Here is a 22,713-nt window from a genome sequence, read left to right as displayed (position 1 = left end):
ATTGCTGCAACTTTATGAGCTGCTACTGATAATGCATGTGTCGTGTTCTTGTGTTATGATGTGAGAGAGCCCGGCTATAATCAGTTTGTCTAGATGACCTATCATGTGTCCATATGAGCAAGCGAAATGACGTGAAAGTCAGCCCTAACAGTATGTGGATGTGTGTAGTGCTGGATTTAGGCATAGGTGACAGGCAGGTGCCCATGGTGGCATTCAGAATGCTAATTTGTGCAATTAGGTTTACCCATCATTTACACCCGTTTATGTCATGTAATTTCACCATGTGAGTCACTTAACTTTGTCAGAGTGGGCACTCTGATTCCAGTTTATGAACTAGACAAGCTACTGCTCTGTGAAGCCAGAGGTAGGGGGAGTGGGGGAACAAAAATGACATTACATACTAATTAACAGTTCATATACAATTATTTTATTATTCAATTATTATTATTACTAAGCATCTAATGCAGACTTGTATTAAAGGGGGCATTCATACATTTAAGCTACAACTGCTACTGTTCGTGCACATGTGTGTGTGTGTGTGTGTGCTCGTGGTAGGGAGTGAGAGAGGTCACATTCAAGCTGATTTCACTGCCTCTGTCCCAGATAAATTCCTACTGATTTTGGTGCAGCTCAGGCTGGTGTAGTGCTAATTTCGTTAATGTTCAGGGTATGTGCAAAGTTTATGCTGAAAATTACAACAACAAACAATATATTTTTTAAGAACAGTAACACTCATTTATCTGGATAAATAGAAAGGTAAAATAGATGAGTAATGTCATCTGGGCTTCTCTTCTAAGCCTCAAGTCTAGCCTGTCATTCTAAAACTGGAGATGAGAGAACAGTGGAGGGATGGATGGATAACTGGAGAAAATCAGGGACAGAAACAGTACTTCTCAAATGAATGGATTTTCAAATTCCCCATTATAATCTTGTGTGCATTCATATTGTTTCTCTTCATTGGTTGTTATTCCCTACATTTGTAAGTACCTATAAATAAATGTAGTTCCTGGATGCGTTTCAGTAACACTGTATTTGTAACACTCTGTTAATTGTTAAACTGGTTGTATTTGCTGAATCTCTTTGTTGTATTTTTTTTTTACAGCTTCTCAATATGTCTGATAATGTGTGCCAGGCTTGTAAGAGATTGCTTGAGAGAAAGAGGAATGGCTCTTGCATACTGGCAGCTCCCATAAACTATCTGAACCTTTTTTTTTGGTATCTCTGCTCAAAAGACATTGAAACGGAACCTGCAGATGCACACTCTCTCTCGCTTTGCGTGTTGCATGTGTTAATGGGTAAAATGAGTAATCCAGGTTCTCTGTATTTTCTTCTATTTTCTTGAATTCTTGGACACATATACCTCTCTTAAGATCTGTACCTCATGTAGAAAATGTGGAGGATGTGCTTGTAATTGGTAAACAGGTTTCTTTTGAAAATACAGGGCCAGCTTCACGAATGAACAAGGCTGTTGTAATCATTATGAGCAAGTAAAAATTGGCCAGGGAACTGATTTGAGAATAGAGTTTAGAAAAGTAATATTGGGCATGAAAAGTGCATTCTTGTTAAATGGAATAAAGAGGAATTTCAAATATTTTTTATAAGCATGGATACCAGATTTACTATAAATGAAAACCTTTCAAATCTTGAACTGTAGGACAAGGAATAAACTAACCTTTAAAAAAAAACTACTACAAACACACATGCTGAAACAACTGCGTTTGCAGACAATAATGATGCGAGCTAAATGAACAAATCTAGATGCCCTGAACAATGGAGGAAATGTGTCAGGCATTATGTTTGTTCGATTCACTCAATTTCAACTGAGATTGATGAACTTTTGGTTTCAACAATGACAGAGGAGCAGCTAGAAGAGGGATTGATCCTTAGTTCCAAGACTCGGGAGTTTGGCATAAACTGACCCTACCAAAAAAGGCTCAGGCCTCACAAAGGCTAGGAGATGCCTGAAAAACAAAAAAACATCAGCTGAGAGAAAGGTTTCTGTTAGTCCTGATTTGGTGAAGAGAGCTCTTGTAGACATATTTACATTGACATTCTGATTGTTTATAATAAAATTTGATTAATTGGTCTTAAATTATTGATGTTTTTATTTATCTACTTGTAAGTGTGAACCCTGAGATGGTATTTATAAGGTAAAAGTCTGAAGTTTCACACTCTCTTGCATGGACACACTCTTGGAGTATCTCCAGTGAAGTATCAATCATACCGGAAACCAGACACATCAAAAGAAGGTCAAATCTGCGCTGCTCAATTCAATGGTTTTCCCACAACAAGTTATCTGCAAGACCTCGGCAGCATGGCATGAGCCAACTGTAGAAATTCTCATCGTACATTTTATATATACTGCAGGCGCATAGTAAATCAGTGCGGATCTTAGTCTTTTGGGAGCCCTAAGCTTAACTTTGTGTTGGGGTCCCCCATTAGTGTATTTATGACATGCAAAATGATCCCCTTACCCTATGCTTAGGTCTGTTGTGAGCAAACAAATGCACATATGAACATAATTTTGATGTTTTATGCATTCCAAATGCATCAGTGCTTTGAGAGAGAGTGCCAGTAAATGCTATTAAAGTATCTCCACTATTGAGTCTGCACTCCACCCAGTTGTTAACATTTTTATCTGTATCTGTCTCTTTGTGTGAGAATTTTGCTAATTATTTTAATGACAAGATCTCTCAAATCGTGTCTACTGTGTCAATGTCATCATATGATTTGGTTAATGTTCCATACTCTGGTTCTACTTGGTCTCTTTTCGAGTCTGTTAACCTGAACACCTTAATCAAAACTCTGTCTGGCCTGAAACCTACAATGTGTCCTCAGGATGTTATTCCATCACGTTTTCTTGGACAGATTATTGATACTGTCGGTCCTGACTTGTTGTCTATTATCAGTAAAAGTCTCCAAACTCCGATATCCCATGACAAATTGTCTTTGACTTTGTTCTCAGGAACGCCACACATTTTACAGCTTGTGTATATTCTGTGTATATTTAATGTGCAATTTTGCAATTTGCCTATTGTTGGTATAGTGTTGTAAAGCACTTTGGTCAACTCCGGTTGTTTTTAAACTGTGCTATATAAATAAAATTGTATTGTATTGTATTGTATCAGGACCACACAAGATGCACTGTGCTAGACACATACCGAGCCTTTGGCCTATGTCGCTCAATAGTTTGACCATATTTGCATAGCAGCAAGATGTATCTGAACTACAGGAATATATTAAAGTCGCCATGGACTTGATTTCGTCCTTCGGTAATTGATTGGATCGTTGGAAGGTGGGGCGTTGCTAACAAAATGGAGGCAGATCTGAATGCCAGTTTGCACAGTTAGTGGTGGGGGATTTCTCTCCACTGGATTCACAGCCGACACCCAAGCATGTATAAATGTTTTATTTATTAAGGATGACGACGACGATCAACGGCACAAAACATGCCTAAACAGAGAGAGAGAGAGAGAGAGAGAGAGAGAGAGAGAGAGAGACTGCTAGAATGACTGAGCGCGTCCTCCATCAGGGTAACCACTTAGACTCTTAGGCTTTTTCACAGAGAATGTCTGAAAAATATGTTCTGATAATTAAACTATCACTTTTTTTTCCACATTTTTTTTTTCCATTTACACTGTCAGAGAATTCCTGCATGTTGTTCTTTCAGTCACACAGATGCTGGACATTCTTAAATACTAAATGACATTGCAGCACCTAATGAACTAATTAAGAAGGTACACAGCATCCAGCTCGGTTCACACAAATTTGATGACAATTGCTGAATCAAAACCAGTTTCATTTTTTTCCTAAATGTTTTTTTTTTAATTATTTGAATTTAATTGAATAATTGTGACAGTAATTTGAATAGAAAAGAGGTACATTAATCTAGAAAATAATTACTTAATTTAAATATGTAAGGATATGCAACTTCTTAGTGAATATTAACTTGTATTTCTTCTTTAAAGTTGCATGAAATAATAATTCACCCTGTTTTGTTAGTGTATGTTAAAGATCTCGATTCATCCATCTACAGTCTATATATATATATATATATATACGCTTTGGATAAAAGCATCTGCTAAACGACTAAATGTAAATGTAAATATATATATGTTTTTTAATTTTTTTGTAGTGTTTAATCCCCAAGTCCCCAAGGTTTTATTATTATTTTTATCTGATCTGTTACACTCAAATGTACAATACAGAACACAATTGGAAAAAATAAAATAAAATCTGTTGCTACCTCAGTTTCATTGTGACTTTAATGCAAAACTGTTCTTAGTTTTTTATTAGTTTTTTATATTTGTTACGTTGTGTATTTGTGTGTGTGTGTGTGTGTGTGTATATATATATATATATATATATATATACACATACATGTATGCTGTATCTGTATGCATTTTTTTTTTTAAATATAAAATACATTCCAATTTTGTGATTTCTAAGTATTGAACTTAAACTTCCCTGTTGTTTTGCAGAAGAAAGAATGGCTCTGTCTGAACTGTCAGACTCAGAGACTGATGTCTGGTGGACTTGACCCTCTTCCAGTTCTACCTTCATCACCCAGCCGTCAACCAGCGGGTTCACCTCGGCATCAACAACTTTCCAGCAAGCAGCAGCAAGGGCTTCAGACAATGTCATCACAGCAGAAACCTCCTGTTTCTCAACAGAGTGGTTTCTCTTCCCCCATAGCCAGACCAGCAAGCGATATAAAAACTTTTACACAGCCTGCTACAGCTACAACACCTCCTGTGTCTACCACTACTGCATTTACTGGTGAAAAAGAGAGAAAGGAAATTGCACCCAAACTAGATAAAGGGCCTGACCCTGACAATAGAGACAATAAACCAACTCAAAAGAGAGGAACAACAGAGTCAATCCAGACACCTTCTAAAGACAAAAAGAAAGAATTACAGAGTATTACCAAATACTATGAGGTAAGCCATGGGGTCATAGTAATTTACCCATCATTTTGCAAATTATAAATGTATATAAGAGGTGCAAGAAATGTTTTTGATAAACTGTTAATCTTATACATTTTAAAAATTAAAATATATTTCACAAAGAGGCCAAAGTGAACATGCATATTTTCTTGTTGCATAGCATTATCAGATTTAAAAAAAAAAAAACATGCCGTTTTTTTTTTTATATTTATAAAGAGAGGGCTCATTGTACTAATTGATAGAGTATCACTCATCTAGAGGAAGAAGTTTTCAAAATTTAGTCAGCTGTTTGCGCTTGATTTTGTGGTGTGCACTGGCACTTGTATGTCTAAGTGTATCTTTTGTGTTAATGTGTCTTTTGGTCTCCTAGGAAACCAGCAAGACAAACAGCAATAATGATCTATCACGAAGTCCACAGAGTTTGAGTGATACTGGCTATTCCTCTGATGGGATCTCCAGTTCACATAGTGAAATTACTGGCCTAATCCAGGAGGAAGAGCTAAAAATGAGTGAGAGAGGTCTGACTGGGCACCATACACCACCAAGTCCATCTGAGCTGATTAAGCTGGAGAGCTCCATGCGACCCCTTTTAGAGTCTAAATTTTCATCTGAAGGGGAAAGAGCACAGGACAAGAAGCGTGGAAAACAGCAACATGGTGACATCAGGAAACATCAGTCTCGCTCAATATCTATTAGTCCAGAGGAATATGACTCAGATGTGGACTTTGAAGGCATTATGGAAGAGGAGCAAGATCCAACTGAGGAAGAGCTTAGAACAGTTGCTGCTTTAGGGGGTAACAGTGGCCATAAAAAAAGAAATTTAGAATCTGAAGAGATTACTGATGAGGAGTTTATGAGAAGGCAAATTATGGAGATGAGTGCTGATGAGGATAATGAGGATGAAGATGAAGAAGAGGAAATGGAAGAAGACGATGATGATGAGGATGAAGGCTACGGCTACAAAAAGCTAAAAAAGACTCAAAAGCACATCAGTGACTCAGGAAAAGAAAAGCGCCGTCTCACTTATCACTCTAGTAGCTTTGAGGAGGATAGTAAAACAACTAGTGATGTATACAAAGGATCAGCTGAAGAGGACCTCATGGCCTCGCAAGGAGGCTTACGCAGATTCAAGACCATAGAATTGAACAACACTAACAGTTATAGTCGAGACATGGAATTAAACAATGACAATGACCTGAGTCTCGACCGAGAGCCTGAGCTAGAGATGGAAAGCCTCACTGGTTCTCCAGAAGAACGGTCAAGAGGGGAATATTCCTCCACCCTCCCACCAACCACCTCTAGCTATACCTCAGGGATATCCCCTACTTCCATATCTTCCATGGAAGATGACAGTGACAGTAGTCCTAGTCGAAGGCTGCGGCTGGAAGAGGCAAAGCAGCAGAGAAAGGCCAGACATCGCTCCCATGGCCCTCTCCTACCTACCATTGAGGATTCCTCAGAAGAAGATGAATTGAGGGAAGAAGAAGAACTTCTGAGGGAGCAGGAAAAGATGAGAGAAGTGGAGCAGCAGAGAATACGAAGCACTGTCCGGAAAACAAAACGTGACAAAGAAGAGCTAAGAGCACAAAGACGCAGAGAACGATCCAAGACTCCCCCCAGCAATCTATCCCCCATTGAGGATGCTTCTCCAACAGAGGAGCTAAGACAAGCAGCTGAGATGGAGGAACTCCACCGGTCCTCTTGCTCAGAATACTCTCCTTCAGCTGACTCAGATGCTGAGGGCTATGAAATTTCACCAAAGCTGTACAAATCTGGAAGTGAGTACAACCTACCAACCTTTATGTCACTTTATTCTCCTACTGAAAAACCACAAACTACATCATCTGCAGCTGCTATAACAACTTCCTCTAGTGGCAAACAATTAAAAAGTGCAGAAGAAGTATATGAAGAAATGATGAGGAAAGCAGAGATGTTGCAGAAACAACAAAAGCAGCAGACACAACAGCAATCAGGCTCAGGCCTGATTTTAAAACAGTACAGCACAACCACCTATAAAGAATCAGACATTAGAAATAGACAAGATATTGAGGATGAATATGATTATCCTGATCAAGATGATATCCACTATGAGAATGAGGAGACAGTTGATATCTATGAAGAGATCCGCCAAACCTCACAAAACATTTCAAAACAGCTTGATGACCAAATGGAGATGGATGTGTCCTATTCAGAAAAGCAGCTACTAGATACAGGCTCAGCCTTTGCTAAGTTGCTGGAACAAAGCAATGCTTTACTGACTCCTGGCACAAGCCCCACCCAGCTCTCAGCACCTGTATCATTTTCTGAAACTGGAACAGGAGGGCAGATACCTGATGTCAGAGTAACCCAACATTTTTCAAAAGATGGACCCAAAGATAGACTTAGAAAACAAACTGGTAAAAACGGTATTACACCAGCAGTTGCTGCCACAACTATTGCTGCTTATGGAGTGTATGCCAGGGATACTGTCACTGTCTCTCAAACTAGTGCCAGTCAAACAGTGTCCACCACACAACCCAATTTATATGGTCAGCAAATTACCACAACCACTGCTGGTGTTTCAAATGTGTCTCATAAAATAGCTGCAATCACTCAGGCTTACAACCAAAGAGAGATTGCTGCAAGGAAAATGGCAATCAGCAAAGGAGCCCAAATGAGGGATAATTCAACATCATCAGAAACTATAATTGAATCTGGACCAAGTTCAATTAGGTGTTATACTTACCATGAAAGGAGTCCACCTCTTTCTCCCACTTCATCTCCTCTTCATAGTCCAACAAGATCCCTGTCTAGGAGAACAGCTGAGCTTTCAACTCAAACAGTTAGCCTTTCAATGTTAGTTTCCTCAGGGAATGCTACTCACACCTCTTCGGTTATGGCACTGGGCACTCAGACTTCACATGGGGTTGTTTCACCATGCCTTTTTAGACAGCAGTCTTCTCAAGATACCTATTATATGGTTAGAACAGAAGAGTTTGAGCCCACTAGTCCACCAAAGCCAGTTACAGTTAACACAGCAACGTCTCCTCTGTCTTCACCAACAAGATTTAGCCGCCAATCAACATTTGATGCCTACTCACCCCCTGTCAGCCCTCCTGACACTCCACCACATCAATTATCACCCCAACATGGTTTCTACAAGAGCTATAGAGCTGAAAAAGTTAATGTCGGAACTAGCATGGTCACCACTGCTAGCATGTATACACGTGGATCACTGTCAATGGAAAACATATCACTTTGTCGGATTTCGACAGTTCCTGGTACTTCAAGAATTGAGCAAGGACAAAGGTTACAGAGTGGAAGTGTAGTAGATCTACGAACTGGAATAAAGCCAACACCAATTATTATGACTGACCAAGGAATGGACTTGACTTCCTTAGCCACAGAATCTCGAAAATATTCTGGGTCGGTTGAAGGAAGCCCCGTTCGTCAATCCACAACTATACAGCCCTTAATAATGAACCTGAATACACAGGAGCAGCTGCATGTTGTGACATCAACAGCAACAACTGTCAGTGTTACTGTAGCTGCATCTATGTTCATGTCCCAGCCTAAGCACCCTGTACTGTATTGTGATCCTCTTGAAAACAGATTTGATTTGGGCAAAGATATGGGATCAGTAGTTTGCCTGGCACCAAATAAGCCACGACCAATTGATCCATCCATACCAAAGATTGATGCTAAGCTGGAAGACCTGAGTATCCAGCAGCAGCAGTTACTTAAACAACAGCAGAAGCTTCAACAGCAACAACAGCTTCTTGAGCAGCAGCTTCAGCAACATCATCAGCTTCAACAACAACAAGCTGCCTCTTTTGCAAAGTTGAACTTGTCTAGCCAACTACCTCTATTCAAAAAGGAAATGCTTGTCACTCAAAAAAGCACTGCCACAGAGGTTAATGTCATCTCGCCGGGTATGACATCTGAGGTTTATAGTGTTGGAGGTCCACTTGAGTTAAGGGGAAAGCAAGCAGAGACAGGTATCATCAGTCTAACAAACGTCAAGCCTCAGGTGATGATGGTCCAGATAGATGGTGCTGCACAAGGAGCTACTACAACACAACTAATCAAATCAGAGGAAGGCCAGGATGCAATGAATTTAACAGGGCAAATAAAATCAGAAAATCAAGTAACTTGTTGTGATATGGTCTATAACCTGCCCTTTGGTGGCAGCTGTGTGGGTGGTCCATTCTCCCAGAAACCAGTCACAAATGACGCTTTTAAGCAATCATCAAGAGCACCTTCCTCACTACCACAGCTCTATCAGCAACAGGGTTTACAGCAAGATGGACAGACATACCAAGATTACACCATTAAATCATACACATTGCCACTCCCTGGACGACTACAGCCATCAATGTCTGAAACGAACCTTGCAGAAGCAGGGTTTTCATCATATTCAGCAAAGCTTGATCCCCATTTTCATGCCTCTGGGGAATTATTCACACATTCAGACACAGTAAAGGACGACTATGATGGAGGGTACCTTGGAATGGGACTTCAGTATGGCTCCTACACAGATCTTCGTCAGGGTGATGTTGCAGATCTTCCAATTAGAAGGTATAGCTCCTTGACCAACATCAACTCAGATTATGGATATTTCTCAGGTGATTTTGCAGAATCTAATCTTGCCCAATACAGTGCTACAACTGCCAGGGAGATAAGTCGCATGTGTGCAGCCCTTAACTCCATAGATAGATATAGTAGTAACCCTGACATACTACAGCTGGGCACCGGAAGAAGTAGTGGTCCGCCTAGTAGAATTAATCTGCCCCAAAGTCACAGACCTGGTTTCAAGTACAGCCCAGATGGAAAGCCTCTTTCCCACAGTCAAGCGCTAACTGATTTAATCAATGCAAGACAAGCCAGTCTTCGAGCTATGTATCCATCAGCTATTAGATCAGGTGACGGCATGATCTATTCAACTATAAACACACCAATTGCATCAACAGTTCCAATTATTACCCAGCCTGCTTCTGTGCTACGACCTTTATTAAGAGGGGTATACAGATCTTATCCTACACCAAATATGACATCAATACCTCTGGCAAGCCTAACCAGATTGCCACTAGCTCCAAGGACTGGGCAGGCACCTTTCCACTGTTCTACACCTAATCCTCTCCCTGTTACGACATCTACACAAGTTTCTGAGTCTCCAGCTATCTCAACAGTCCAAGATGCTCCATTGTACCTTGGTAAGTCTCCAGTAAGTCTAACAGTAGCTGGAACAGTTACACAACCATTTCAGCCTTCTTCTGTACCTGCTGGTCCTATCACATCAGCACCAATGGCCGTGGCAATGAGCCAACTTGATATCCAGTTGCAACCAATAAATCTATCTCAGCCCTACCTTCAGGCCAAGTCCACTGCCCAGCCTCCTATACAACACCAACTACCACAATCAAAATCATCTGCTCAGTCCTACCCTCCAGTGCAGGGTCATCCTATTGCTCCCAAAACACAGCCACCCCCATCATCTCAAGCTGCTGCTATCAGAAGTATTGCTCCAAACCAAGAAAAAGAAACAGAGGAAAGACTGCATCAACAGCAGGAACAGCTTTTGCAGCTTGAGAGAGAAAGAGTGGAACTGGAAAAATTGAGACAGCTAAGGCTTCAGGAGGAGCTTGAGCGGGAGCGTGCAGAGTTGCAGAGGCATAGAGAAAAAGAGCAGATGCTAGTGCAGCGAGAAATTCAGGAATTGCAGACTATAAAGCAACATGTTTTGCAGCAACAACAAGCTGAGAGAGAAAGCCAGTTGGTCCTACAGAGAGAGCAACTAGCTCAACAAAAACAGCAGCTTGACCAGATACAATCTTTGCAACAACAGTTACAACAGCAGCTTGAAGAACAAAAGAGACAAAAGAATGCCACAGCTATTGGTGCAACCAGTGCAAATACTCAAATCCTCTGTGATCAATCTGGCAGAATTTTTCAGCCACAGGAATTGGCCTCTGATCATTTGTATAGTGATGTTCAGGGTTTCTTAAGACCACTCGCAAATTCTACATCAGAGATATGCTTGAGAAATAGAGAAGATCAGACAGAAATCAGGTCTATGCGTAAACAAAGATCAATGCCTCGACTGCAAGATGGAAATGAGGGAGAAGTGACAATGTTCCCCTTGCCCCAAAGGCTTGTAGACTGCAGTGTGCAAACTGATGATGAAGATGGCGAGGAGAGGTACCTGGTATCAAGAAGACGACGGACTAGGCGCAGCGTGGACTGCAGTGTTCAGACAGATGATGATGAAGACAAGGCAGAGTGGGAGCAGCCAGTTAGACGTAGACGTTCCCGTTACTCAAGGCATTCTGGTGAATCTGGTGTAGACCATAAATCTGAAGCACCTCCTTTTACCACTTCAGCTGCTAAGACAGCATCTTCCAGCATTGCCATCCAGACAATTCGAGACTGTTCTTGCCAAACAGAGACAGAGCAGCTGGTTAGAGTATCTCCAAGCATACATGTCACCATGCCAGACCCCAGCAAGGTTGAAATTGTCCACTATATTTCTGGTCCTGAGAGAACACAGAATGGTCAAAGCTTAGCTTGCCAAACTGACCCCGAGACACAGTCTCAAAGCATAGTTATTCCACAGATTAGCATTGCTACCACTGTCAGTCCCACCAGTGTCCAGTTAGTTGGTTCAGCAGATCCACTCTCTCCAGGTCAACAGAGTGCTGTGAAGTTTGGGAGGCGGAGACCTGACCCTTTGGAGTTTGGCTACCAGCAGCATCACCTGCATAATGAGTCTTTGTCCAGCTTGATCCGGCAACAACCTAAATCTCCACAGGTGCTGTATTCTCCTGTTTCTCCTCTTTCTTCTCCACAACACATCATAGAAACATCATTCTCTTCTAGCGAGAGGCTGAATAAAGCATATGTCACCCTGCGGCAGAAGTCCTGTATTGCTGAGTCATCACAGAGACATCAGGCCCTTCCCCGCCCAATGAAGAATATTCAGAGATCTATGTCAGACCCTAAGCCTCTCAGCCCAACTACAGACGAAAGCACCAAGGCTAGGATTTCACTTTATCAACAGCAAGCCCTTCAGAGTCAGGTATGGGTAATTCATTATCTCTTTGATTTTAAACTTGCACTGGTTTGATACAAAGGATAATATGAACTTGTTAGAACGGTGTGACTCAGATTAGAACAGTATGACTCAGGTGGTGTTGTTTCCACAGTTTATATATTGCATATACAGACAGTTGAATTATTAAAGTTATCTTTCTTGACTATGAGGTTGCATTGTGATATGAAGTATTCTGTCCATGTCTGCAAGCCTGAGATGCTAAGAAATGGCCAGTTTGTATATCCCTTGGACTTTTCTTTTTTTCTGGTATTGTTTCTTTTTAGTTTGTGTTGTTGATTGTTTTGATGTTGTACAATATACATTCAAAATATGTTTTCACATGTCTTATGAGGAATAAATTACTTTTTTGTCTGCTTGTGTCACAGACGGTTTCCTCTTGTTTTGAGATAAATTGTTACAGCAGCAATGCAATGTATTGCCTTGCCATATATATGGCCATCAAGGCAAGATAATATACGTGGTCAGAATCACATTGATCTTTATAAATGCATGCCCTTACAGTTTTCTGTCACAATAAACCAGTAGTTTGAGCAATGCTAGTAGTTATGTGTGGAACTCTAATATATAACATTGTGTTGTCCTCTGTATTTCATGATCTTGGCTCTTTCACTCATCCTGGACCATGTGTCTCTGCAGCTGGTAGCCCTGCAGCAGAGCTCCCTCCTAAGGAAGGTGAAGAGGACCTTGCCCAGCCCCCCACCAGAGGAGACTCAACTGCCTATGGTCACCCCTAACCTATCCCACATGCTTATGCCCTCTCTACCATCTCTGAAAGGGGGTTCTCGTTTAGCTGCAAAGGCCAGTCTACTTAAGGACTTGACCCATGAGCTAAAGGCTGTTGAACAGGAATCTACAAAGCTACGTAAGCAGCAGGCAGAGTTGGAGGAGGAGGAAAAGGAAATTGATGCCAAGCTTAGATACCTGGAGTTGGGCATCACACAGCGAAAAGAATCATTGGCAAAGGACAGAGACAGGAGGGAGCTAGCATACCTGCGCTGCATGGGCGATTCGCGAAACTATATGTCAGACTCTGAGCTCAACAATCTTCGCCTGACAGCTGCGGCCACATCCTTTGAGAGCAACGGGCTAATGACAAGACCTAGTACAGCACCACTCAGCCAGTTTACTTGTGAGCTAAACACTGCTGCCCAGTTTCCCCCCACATCCTCTTTCATGTCGTACCAGTACCCCCAAAGTCTCCAAACGGCACCTACCCCACAGGCCTCTACACTGCAGAGCACAGGTTTCAACCAACCTCCCTATCCATCAGTAACCCAAGCTCAAGCTCTCCCCCAACCCACCCCCTTGCAAACGTATCCAACCCTATCTTATCAGGTCCAAGGGACATTTCCTTCCCAAGTCTTCCCACAGAACCAGCCTCCATATCCAGCAGACACTTCAGTGCCACCTCCAGCACAGCCAAGCCAACCAGGGTTTCAGCCTACCCTACCACCTACTGGCCCAATCCCTTATCCAACCCACAGTACACCATACCCAAGCCAGGCACCCCCCTATCCGGTCAGTCAAGCAAGCACTTATCAGCCACAGACAGACACTCTCACTTTTCACCAAAAGCCACGACAGACATCGCTTGCTGACCTTGAACACAAGATGCCCACAAATTATGAGGTTATAAGCAATCCTACAGTTGTAGTAACAACGACTGCGCAAGATATCACTTACAGCCAGTCTGGTTTTGGTCCAGCTTATGGCCAATACAGTACAACTATGGCAAGTACTTATGGCCCCTACTCCTCATCTGTATCAAATACATATGGTGGGTCTTTAACAACCTCTGCAGCCTCTAGTTATGGGCCATACACAACAATTTCATCCAGTTGTTATGGGCAGTACACTACAACTATTGCAAATACTTATGGATATACAGTAACTACAGCTAGTTCCAGTGGGCAATATAATACCATTGTTACAAATACATATGGGCAGACAATACTATCTGACCATATACACTCAATGGAGAGCCCCTCTATGTACACCAGTGAAGGCCTATACGGATCATCCAGCCTTGAGCAAAATGTCCCAAGGAACTATGTTATGATTGATGACATATGTGAACTGACCAAGGAAGGCATGGGCACTAGTTCAGACTCGCATCGCAATGAGGGTCATGGACGATATGGGAATGATGGACTTCACACTCGAGGTGGGAGCTCCTTTGGCAAACCAGAGGATGAACGTGATGCAGATCTGTACGACCAACATCATGGCAGGGGTAAGAGCACCTGCAGCTACCAAGCACAAGGGGCACATACGCATGGCCGGGTAGTGGGAAGCAGTAGCATGGGTGGGGGATTATCATATTACTATGATGACTGCAGTCACTCAACACCAACATGGGCAGCCCACAGGCACTCCTCAAAGAACCTGTGTCCTTCAGCCGTCATGTCCTCCAGGAGGAGCAAACATCGTAAACAAGGCATTGAGCAGAAGATATCCAAGTTTTCCCCAATTGAGGAAGCTCATGATGTGGAGGCTGATCTGGCCTCTTACATCATGAGCACCTCTACACCCAGTGGTTATGGCTCAGGTTCCCATTACCATAAACTTCAGGATGGCATCTATGGGCTACGGAGTACTTACAGTCCACAACGGGGCTACTATAATGATGAACATCTCTATGGCTATGGCAGGTCCCGTTCAGCTGGTTATGGCATGGACAAAATCTCTCCCTGCGAGAGGGGCTACAGAAGCAGGTCATATGAACGGGACCGTATAGACCGGTCATACCACAGCAACTATGGCCACAGTGTGCGCCCTGCTTTGCATTCTCAAAATTCAGAAAAGGAGAACTCCCACCTCATGACAAAGCTCATGAGTGTTGGGAGGGCTTTCGGCTATCCATCAAATTCATATGGTTCAAGTCACTCTCTACCTGATGTGCAGGACCATATTCGAGACCTGCCCCGGACCATTGTCTACAAACCAGATGATATGTATATAATTGACGATATGCATTGTGCTGTTTCTGACAGCGAAGGTAATTGGGAGCTGAATGCCAGCGTTACTGCCCACTTTAAACATCCCCCACCCACCCAGAGAAAGACAGTGAATAGCTGAAGTAAAGAAATGAAAACCAAGTGCATGCCCATGTTTTGTCTTCAGGCAACATGCAGCTTTAAAAAAAATCTGACTCTCAATGTTGTGCTCAGTTCCAAAAACTGCATGAGTTGTTGTGTGGTCTCTTTATTTTTTTTTTACCCACTCTTGTGTTTTCCAAGGTGCTTCATTTGTGTGTGTACTGAATGTATGATATTGAATAGTTTTGACTTCCAAACCTTTAATGAAAAAATCTCTTATTTGAGGTTATTTTTATATGCTGAATATTGAGTTTGAATACATTGCATGCCTTTCTTTTAAGTTTGGCTATTTTGTTCTTTTTTCTTTTTCTTTTGCATGGTTTCAGTGTGCAATCCTCTTTCGCCATCAGACATGGAGATTGATTGTGATCTGCTTTTGGTTTCCAAAGCATACCATCTTGGTCAAGAGGAGACAGACTGGTTTGAGAAGCCACGTGATGTCCGTGGTTCCCGTCACTATGGCATCAGTGGTCATTCTGGGAGGCGAGGCCATGTCAAGCACACATACCATGATTATGATGAGCCACCAGAAGATCTTTGGCCACAAGATGATTATGGTCACACCCGCCACATTTCCTCTAGAGAGCACCGCCATCACGGCAGTGGAAGTTCCGGTAGGCACTCCTCACGCCACTCGGATGAGCCTCGTTCCTCTCGATCATCACGTTCCTCAAAGGATCCATCCATGCGACATGACTCCCGCTCCTTGTCATCTTCAGAGAGGAGGGGAGAATCTCGTTCTCAGGGCTACCACTCCTCAGATTATTCCCGTGACACCTCAGGCCACCACCATAGCTCCCGCTCTGGTAAACAGTCCTCCCACCATCAAGGGTCCTCCAGCAGGAAGCAACAGGACCACCCCTCATCATCCAGACAGCCAGGATCTCTTGGGCCTGGACAGAAGGGAGCAGGTGGACCTTCAAGTTCAAGCAGGCAAGCTGTCTCTCAGCCACCTGTTGATGGGCAGCAAGGTCAGCGAACACAGCTTCAGCAGCAGGCACAGATATCAGCTGCCAGGCCAGGCTCTCAGACATCTGCCACAGGCACAACACAACCACAGTTAGTACAAGCCCAGCAACTGCAAGCTAAACCTGGCCAGACCAGTCCAATGCCTCGACAACCCACCTCAGCAGCACAGACATCCCCAGCTGTAGTAAGTAAATATTTTAAGATTTAAAAAGATTTAATTGAAAAGCCAAATCTTTTCTTAAAAGTGGATTCTCCTATTCTGGATGTTCCTGATCTTAATCGATAATTAACATTATGGGTGAGATTTATTAAAGCTTGTAGGAAAGTGTCACAGACTTTTAAAGTATTTCATATTTAATTATGTAGAATATTTAAAAATGTGGCCTGTTTCTTTTGTACATACCCTTCAGTTTAAATATTGAAACTTTTTTCCTGCATTTCTTAAGTCTTCTTAGCCAGCATAAAGCAGTCTGAAGAACTGCTTTTTAAAATTAGAAATTAAAATTGGTTTTGTAGATAATTTCAGTTTTAGCTGGTAAATTTAACATTACATTTTGGAAATCTCCCAGTGATGTACATTGATAGAATGTGCAGCATTCAAAATATAGCCAACATTATGATTTTAATTAAAATATAAAAAACAGTTTTAAGATATGAATACAGTAGGTGTTATTTATGACCATGTGTCTCTTGTCTCCAATAGACTAAACCAGAGCCCACCCCTGCCACTGCTATTGGAGCAAAAGCAGTCCCCAGCCAACCTGCCAAAACAGCCCAACCTCCACTTACCGGAATAGGTAATTGTGCTCAAATGACTTCAACATAGCCTAGATTTACTCAAATCACAATCAAAGGACAGTATGATTTTTAGCTTGTGAAACATAACAAATTACATGTCCACTTCATGATTGTATTGTGCCATTTTTGTTGTTGTTGTTTTTTATTTATTTATGTTTTTTTTCTTTGGAAAATTTTAATTGGAAAAATATCTAACATTTGCAAAGGGGTCTGAAACATGCATTAAAGGAGGCTTTAGTTAGCCGTGCCGCTCATTAATGGCTCTCACTAAATACCAGGAATATGTGTGTGTGTGTGTGTGTGTGTGTGTGTGTTCACTATTCACTGTTGTGTGTGTGCACTTGGATGGGTTAAATGCAGAGCACAAATTCTGAGTATGGGACACCATACTTGGCCACACGTCACAACACTTCTGCTAAAAGATTTATACACAGATATGGAAATGATGATCAGTTTCTCTGGTTTTACCATTTATAGGTATGTGTTTGAGCAAAATGAACATTTCTGTTTTATTCTATAAACTAATGACAACATTTCTTCCAAATTCCACATAAACATATTGTTATTTAGAGTATTTATTTGCAGAAAAGTACAACTGTTCAGAATAACAAAAAAGATGCAGTGTTTTCAGACCTCAAATAATGCAAACATTGAAAAGACTTTATGCCACTCCTGGCGCAAATTCAAGCAATTCAATGCAATTCAAGCAGCTTGGCTTTGTTTGATGGCTTGTGACCATCCAAATGTGACCAAGACAAATGTGCGTGATTCCAGCCTTGCTGAAGCAACCCCAGGTCATTACCGATCCTCCACTAAGTTTCACAGGGGGTGCGAGAAACTAGCTGGGTTTCCATCCAAAAGTGAAGTGAATCTTTTCAAAGAAAAAAACAAAAAACAAATGTGAATTAGGTCCATTTCCATCAAGTTGTTTGAGAAGATGATGGTGGTATTGGTAACCTAGTAACCAACAGTATATTAAAAACCAGAAAGACACCATCAGCGGAAACAGTTGATTAGTTATGTGGGTTTAATGTTCGCTACGTCAGAATTTACATTTACATTACATTTACATTAATTCATTTAGCAGACGCTTTTATCCAAAGCGACTTACAAATTAGAACAATGGATGCAATCAAAATCAACAAGAGAGCAATGATAAGCAAGTGCTATAACAAGTCTCAGTTAGCTTAACGCAGTACATGTAGAAAGTTTTTTTTTTTTTAAATGATATAATAAAAATAAAGCAGACAGAATAGCAAAAGAATAGAGCAAGCTAGTGTTTGAGGCTTTTTTTGTGCTTTTGTTAATTGTATAATAAATCAAAAGAAAACAAATAGATAGAATACAAAAATATTAGAGAAGCTAGTGTTTTTTTAAGAAAACAAGTAGTTAGTAAATGAATAGAGTGCAAGTCTAAAAGGAGCAAGAGATGTGTTTTTAGCCGATACTTGAAGATGGCTAAGGACTCAGCTGCTCAGATTGAGTTGGGCAGATCATTCAACCAGGAGAGAACATTTAATTTAAGTCTAAAAAGTCCGGTAAAAGTCTGGGAAAGTGATTTTGTGCCTCTTTGGGATGGCACAATAAAGTGACGTTCACTTGCAGAACGCAAGCTTCTAGAGGGCACATAAGTCTGAAGTAATGAATTTAGGTAAAGGGGTGCAGAGCCAGTGCTGGTTTTGTAGGCAAACATTAATGCCTTGAATTTTATGCGAGCAGCTATTGGTAGCCAGTGCAAATTGATAAACAGAGGTGTGACGTGCATTCTTTTCGGCTCATTAAAAATTAATCTTGCTGCCGCATTCTAGATTAATTGTAAAGGTTTGATAGAACTGACTGGAAGACATGCTAAGAGAGCATTGCAATAGTCCAGCCTGGACAGAACAAGAGCTTGAACAAGAAAGGGCCTGATCTTCTTGATGTTGAATAAAGCAAATCTGCAGGACCAGACAGTTTTAGCAATGTGGTCTGAGAAAGTCAGCTGATCATCAATCATAACGCCAAGGTTTCTGGCTGTTTTTGAAGGAGTTATGGTTGATGTGCCTAACTGGATGGCAAAATTGTGATGAAACGATGGGTTTGATGGAATCTGGCAAGGTTGAGTTGAAGGTGATGGTCCTTCATCCAGCAAGAAATGTCTGTTAGACAAGCTTAGATGCGAGCAGCTATCGTTGGATCATCAAGATGGAATGAGAGGTAGAGTTGAGTGTCATCAGCATAGCAGTGATATGAAAAGCCATGTTTCTGAATGACAGAACCTAGTGATGCCATGTAGACAGAGAAGAGAAGTGGTCCAAGAACTGAGCCCTGAGGCTCCCCAGTAGTTAGATGTTGCAACTTGGACACCTCACATCAAAAATTAATAACCACCTCAAGTGAGCGTAAATTTTTTTTTGCGAGTTAAGGGATTTTTTGGTTTGTTTCCATCACTCGTTTCTGATGTGATACTTCAAAATGAGCATAACAACAGTGTGATGGAAACATAGCTTCTGTGGCATGTAGGCCTCTCCAGTCTCCGCCTAACCATTAGACGACCAGGTGTTGGGCAAAGCTGAAAAATGGACTCATCAGAAAAGGTGATGAGACTTTTGCAAACCTCAGCCTGGCTGTTCTTTGTTTCTCATTGATGAAGGGCTTTTTTCTATTCTTTGTAGACTTCAACCCTGCCCCTAGGAGCCTGTTTCGAACCGTTCTTGCCGTGCTCTTCACCCCAGCTGCTGTTTGGCATTTTTTTTGTAGGTCACTTGATGTCATCCTACGTTTGTTGAGTGACATTCGAATGAGTTGGCAGTCATCCCGATCAGTGGAGAGTCATTTTCGCCGTCTGCCGGTCTGTAGCTTTGTTGTCCCCAATGTCTGCTGCTTGACCTTGTGTGGAAGGAAGCAACCTGACACACACTGTATCTCTCTGCCAGTAACGCTAGAATTGAAACCTTCTTTTCCTCAATCAAAACTTTTCTTTCAACTCTGTTGGCATGGTCAATAGTTATTTGATTCCAATTACTTTTGAGGCACTCTAGCACTGTTTTTGCCATCCAATTGGTCCTATTGCAAGAGGATAGTGATGACCACAGCAGTGGTTTTTATACTTTTACTCATTAAATAAGATTTGGTTGAGGTTATCACCTAATCAGTACTTCATTAAACAGAATGGGGTGTGCCTGTGTTGGAATTTAACAGATACTGGAATGGAATGACTGCCATACAAGTAGAGATGCTGATATAAGAAAAATTTGGAGCTTTATGTCTATTCATGCAGCTGCAGCATATCTTACACGCGTCTGTAAGTCTATTGTAGCAGGTATGGTGGAAAGAGTATTGATAAAATATACTCAAGTGAAAGTATCATTACATACCAAAAAATGTAGTGGGAGTAGAGTAAAAAGTACTTGTCCAAAAAACTACTTGAGTAAGAGTAAAAGAGTACCTTATTTAAAAGTACTCATGAGTAGCTAGTACTGAGCTGCGGATTCTGACCCCTTATAATAAACGCTGTACACTGCAATTTAAACATTTAGAAAACATTGTACATACTGTAATTTACATTATCTTTTGTTGTTTGTCAGAAAGAATGAAGAATATCCATCATCCAGCAGTTTTAATTTTGACTGCCAACTCTTTAAAATACATCAAAACAACATTGATAAACTATTATGATGAGAAGTGATGAAAAGATGAAAGAGTTATTCTCTGTATGGTCATCATCATTTAAATCATAATGTTTGAAAAAAAAAAAAAGATTTAAAATCAGGTGTAAGGCCACAGAGCCAGAGCATGCAAATATTAATGGTTATAATTGTTATAATTTAAACATAAAAGCACATTTTTCCAGAAGGGTGCATAATCCCCTACGTTTTACACAGCTGCATTTACTTAAATTGTTATGCTGATAATACAATTTGTAAGGAAAAATTGCATTAAATAGGGAAGTATTTCTAGGGAAAATTAAAAAAAAAAAAACACAGAGAGAGAGAATTTGAATTTCAACACACCTTTATTACAATTCTTTTTTTAAACACATTACACAATCAACCCCTACATTGCACAAAACTCAAAATACAAAACCCAAAACAAATTAACAACACACAAAGATTTAAAAAATTGCAATCTCTAAATCCTCATCAATAACTTCACACAGAGCCCTTTTATAACACCAAATCGCTTCAAAAAATGGCAAACTCTAAACCCTCATCAATAACTTCACACAGAGCCCTTTTATAACACCAAATCGCTTCAAAAAGCATAAGATCTCCCATAGCCTTATAATACCGGAAATCAATCAAAATTCTAGATTTCACAAGGTTAAAAAACACAATTTGTAAATTACTACTTAAATTTTGTTCAATCTTTATTTTCCTGGTATCATAAATTGCCATTTTTGCCTGACCTAGAAGAAAATTCAACAACTGGCAACAGAATCTGTGTTTCCGAATATATTTAAAACCACAAATAAACACTTCCTGTGAAAAAGTCTCATCAAAATGATTGAATAAACCAGTTAAAACTTGAAACAGTGAATCAAGCCTTCTGCAAAACAAAAGGGTATGATATACAGTCTCCCTCTGGAAACAAAAAGGACATTCATCACTACTACCTGGGTTTATAATTGAAACAAGAGCATTCACAGCTATAGCGCCATGAAGGATTCTCCATTGTAGGTCTCCTACTTTCTTTGACAAAGGTGATTTGTACAAAGCTCTCCATTCTGGTTTAACGTTCTCTCCTAAATGGAGAACAGCGCGCCAAGGAGTATCAACTCTATTATGCAGAAAATTCTTATTAAGTGTCTTCACACAACTCTTATAAACAATTTTCCCAGATACAGAATTAGGCCCCATTAAAAACAAGATACTGTCTTGTAAAAACACACCTTCACACTCTTTGAAATCAGTTAACAAGTACAAATCAGGAAAATAATCATTACAATTTGGGGCAATTAAACCTTCAGTATATTCACCCAATAATTTAACTTTGTAACAAAGTCAATGTCTTGAGAAGGAAGAGGACGGGGTCGGCTTGACTGCTGCTGGGGTTTTTATTCAGCTTCAAACAAAGTAACACAGAACGTCGCGCTACCAGCGCTCAATATAGCACAATTGCACAGGCACAATCACGCTCGCAGGGCTCTCCAGAGCAGGCACAGTCTCTCAGCAGTCAGTCTCTCTCTGCCTCACAGCTCTTTCCTGGGCCTCTTTATGCGGTCTCTCCACGCCAATTACTGGAACCAGACACAGGTGTTCGTCATTTGCATTTGACCCACTTACTCACCGCTCGTCTCCCAACTCTCTCTCCCGCTGCAGACCTCGCTGAACCACGCCCCCCTCGCCACATGCCCCCACCGCCCGACTCAGGCCGGGGAGCCGTCCGGCCTGCAGCCCCCCCCATCATTCCTGGCACGTTGGTATCATTCATGCGGTGGAGCCACTGCAGAGGGGCGTGGTCCGAACAGAGAGTGAATTCCCGTCCCAAGAGATAATATCGGAGGGTGAGGACAGCCCACCTGATGGCCAAACACTCCTTCTCTATGGTGCTGTACTTAGTCTCTCTCTTCGAGAGCTTGCGGCTAATGTACAGCACCGGCCGTTCCTCTCCCTCTATCTCCTGGGACAGGACTGCACCCAGCCCTCTGTCCGATGCGTCAGTCTGCAACAAGAAGGGGAGAGAAAAGTCAGGAGAATGTAAGAGCGGCCCGCCACACAGAGCAGCCTTTACTTGGGTAAAAGCCTGCTGACACAGCTCCGTCCACTGGACCGGATCTGGTGCTTCCTTTTTAGTGAGATCAGTCAGAGGGCTGGTGAGGTCCGAATAATTA

At 41.4% G+C, this 22,713-nt stretch overlaps 1 protein-coding gene across 1 annotated transcript in view; it reads left to right on the top strand.

Moving 5' to 3' along the window:
* LOC107706034 (protein bassoon-like) overlaps positions 1–22,713 on the top strand; it is a 65,393-nt gene that overhangs the window by 37,674 nt on the left and 5,006 nt on the right. The window contains exons 4-8 of the mRNA XM_016509599.1: positions 4,482–4,940; positions 5,317–12,000; positions 12,673–15,034; positions 15,524–16,287; positions 16,807–16,900. Of these exons, the coding sequence (XP_016365085.1) occupies positions 4,482–4,940; positions 5,317–12,000; positions 12,673–15,034; positions 15,524–16,287; positions 16,807–16,900 (10,363 nt within the window). The remainder of the gene's footprint in view (positions 1–4,481; positions 4,941–5,316; positions 12,001–12,672; positions 15,035–15,523; positions 16,288–16,806; positions 16,901–22,713) is intronic.

Source organism: Sinocyclocheilus rhinocerous, unplaced genomic scaffold, assembly GCF_001515625.1.
Source record: "Sinocyclocheilus rhinocerous isolate Xijiao unplaced genomic scaffold, SAMN03320098_v1.1 scaffold986, whole genome shotgun sequence".
In the NCBI taxonomy this organism is placed as follows: domain Eukaryota; kingdom Metazoa; phylum Chordata; class Actinopteri; order Cypriniformes; family Cyprinidae; genus Sinocyclocheilus; species Sinocyclocheilus rhinocerous.
This window is presented reverse-complemented; position numbering and strand designations above follow the sequence as displayed.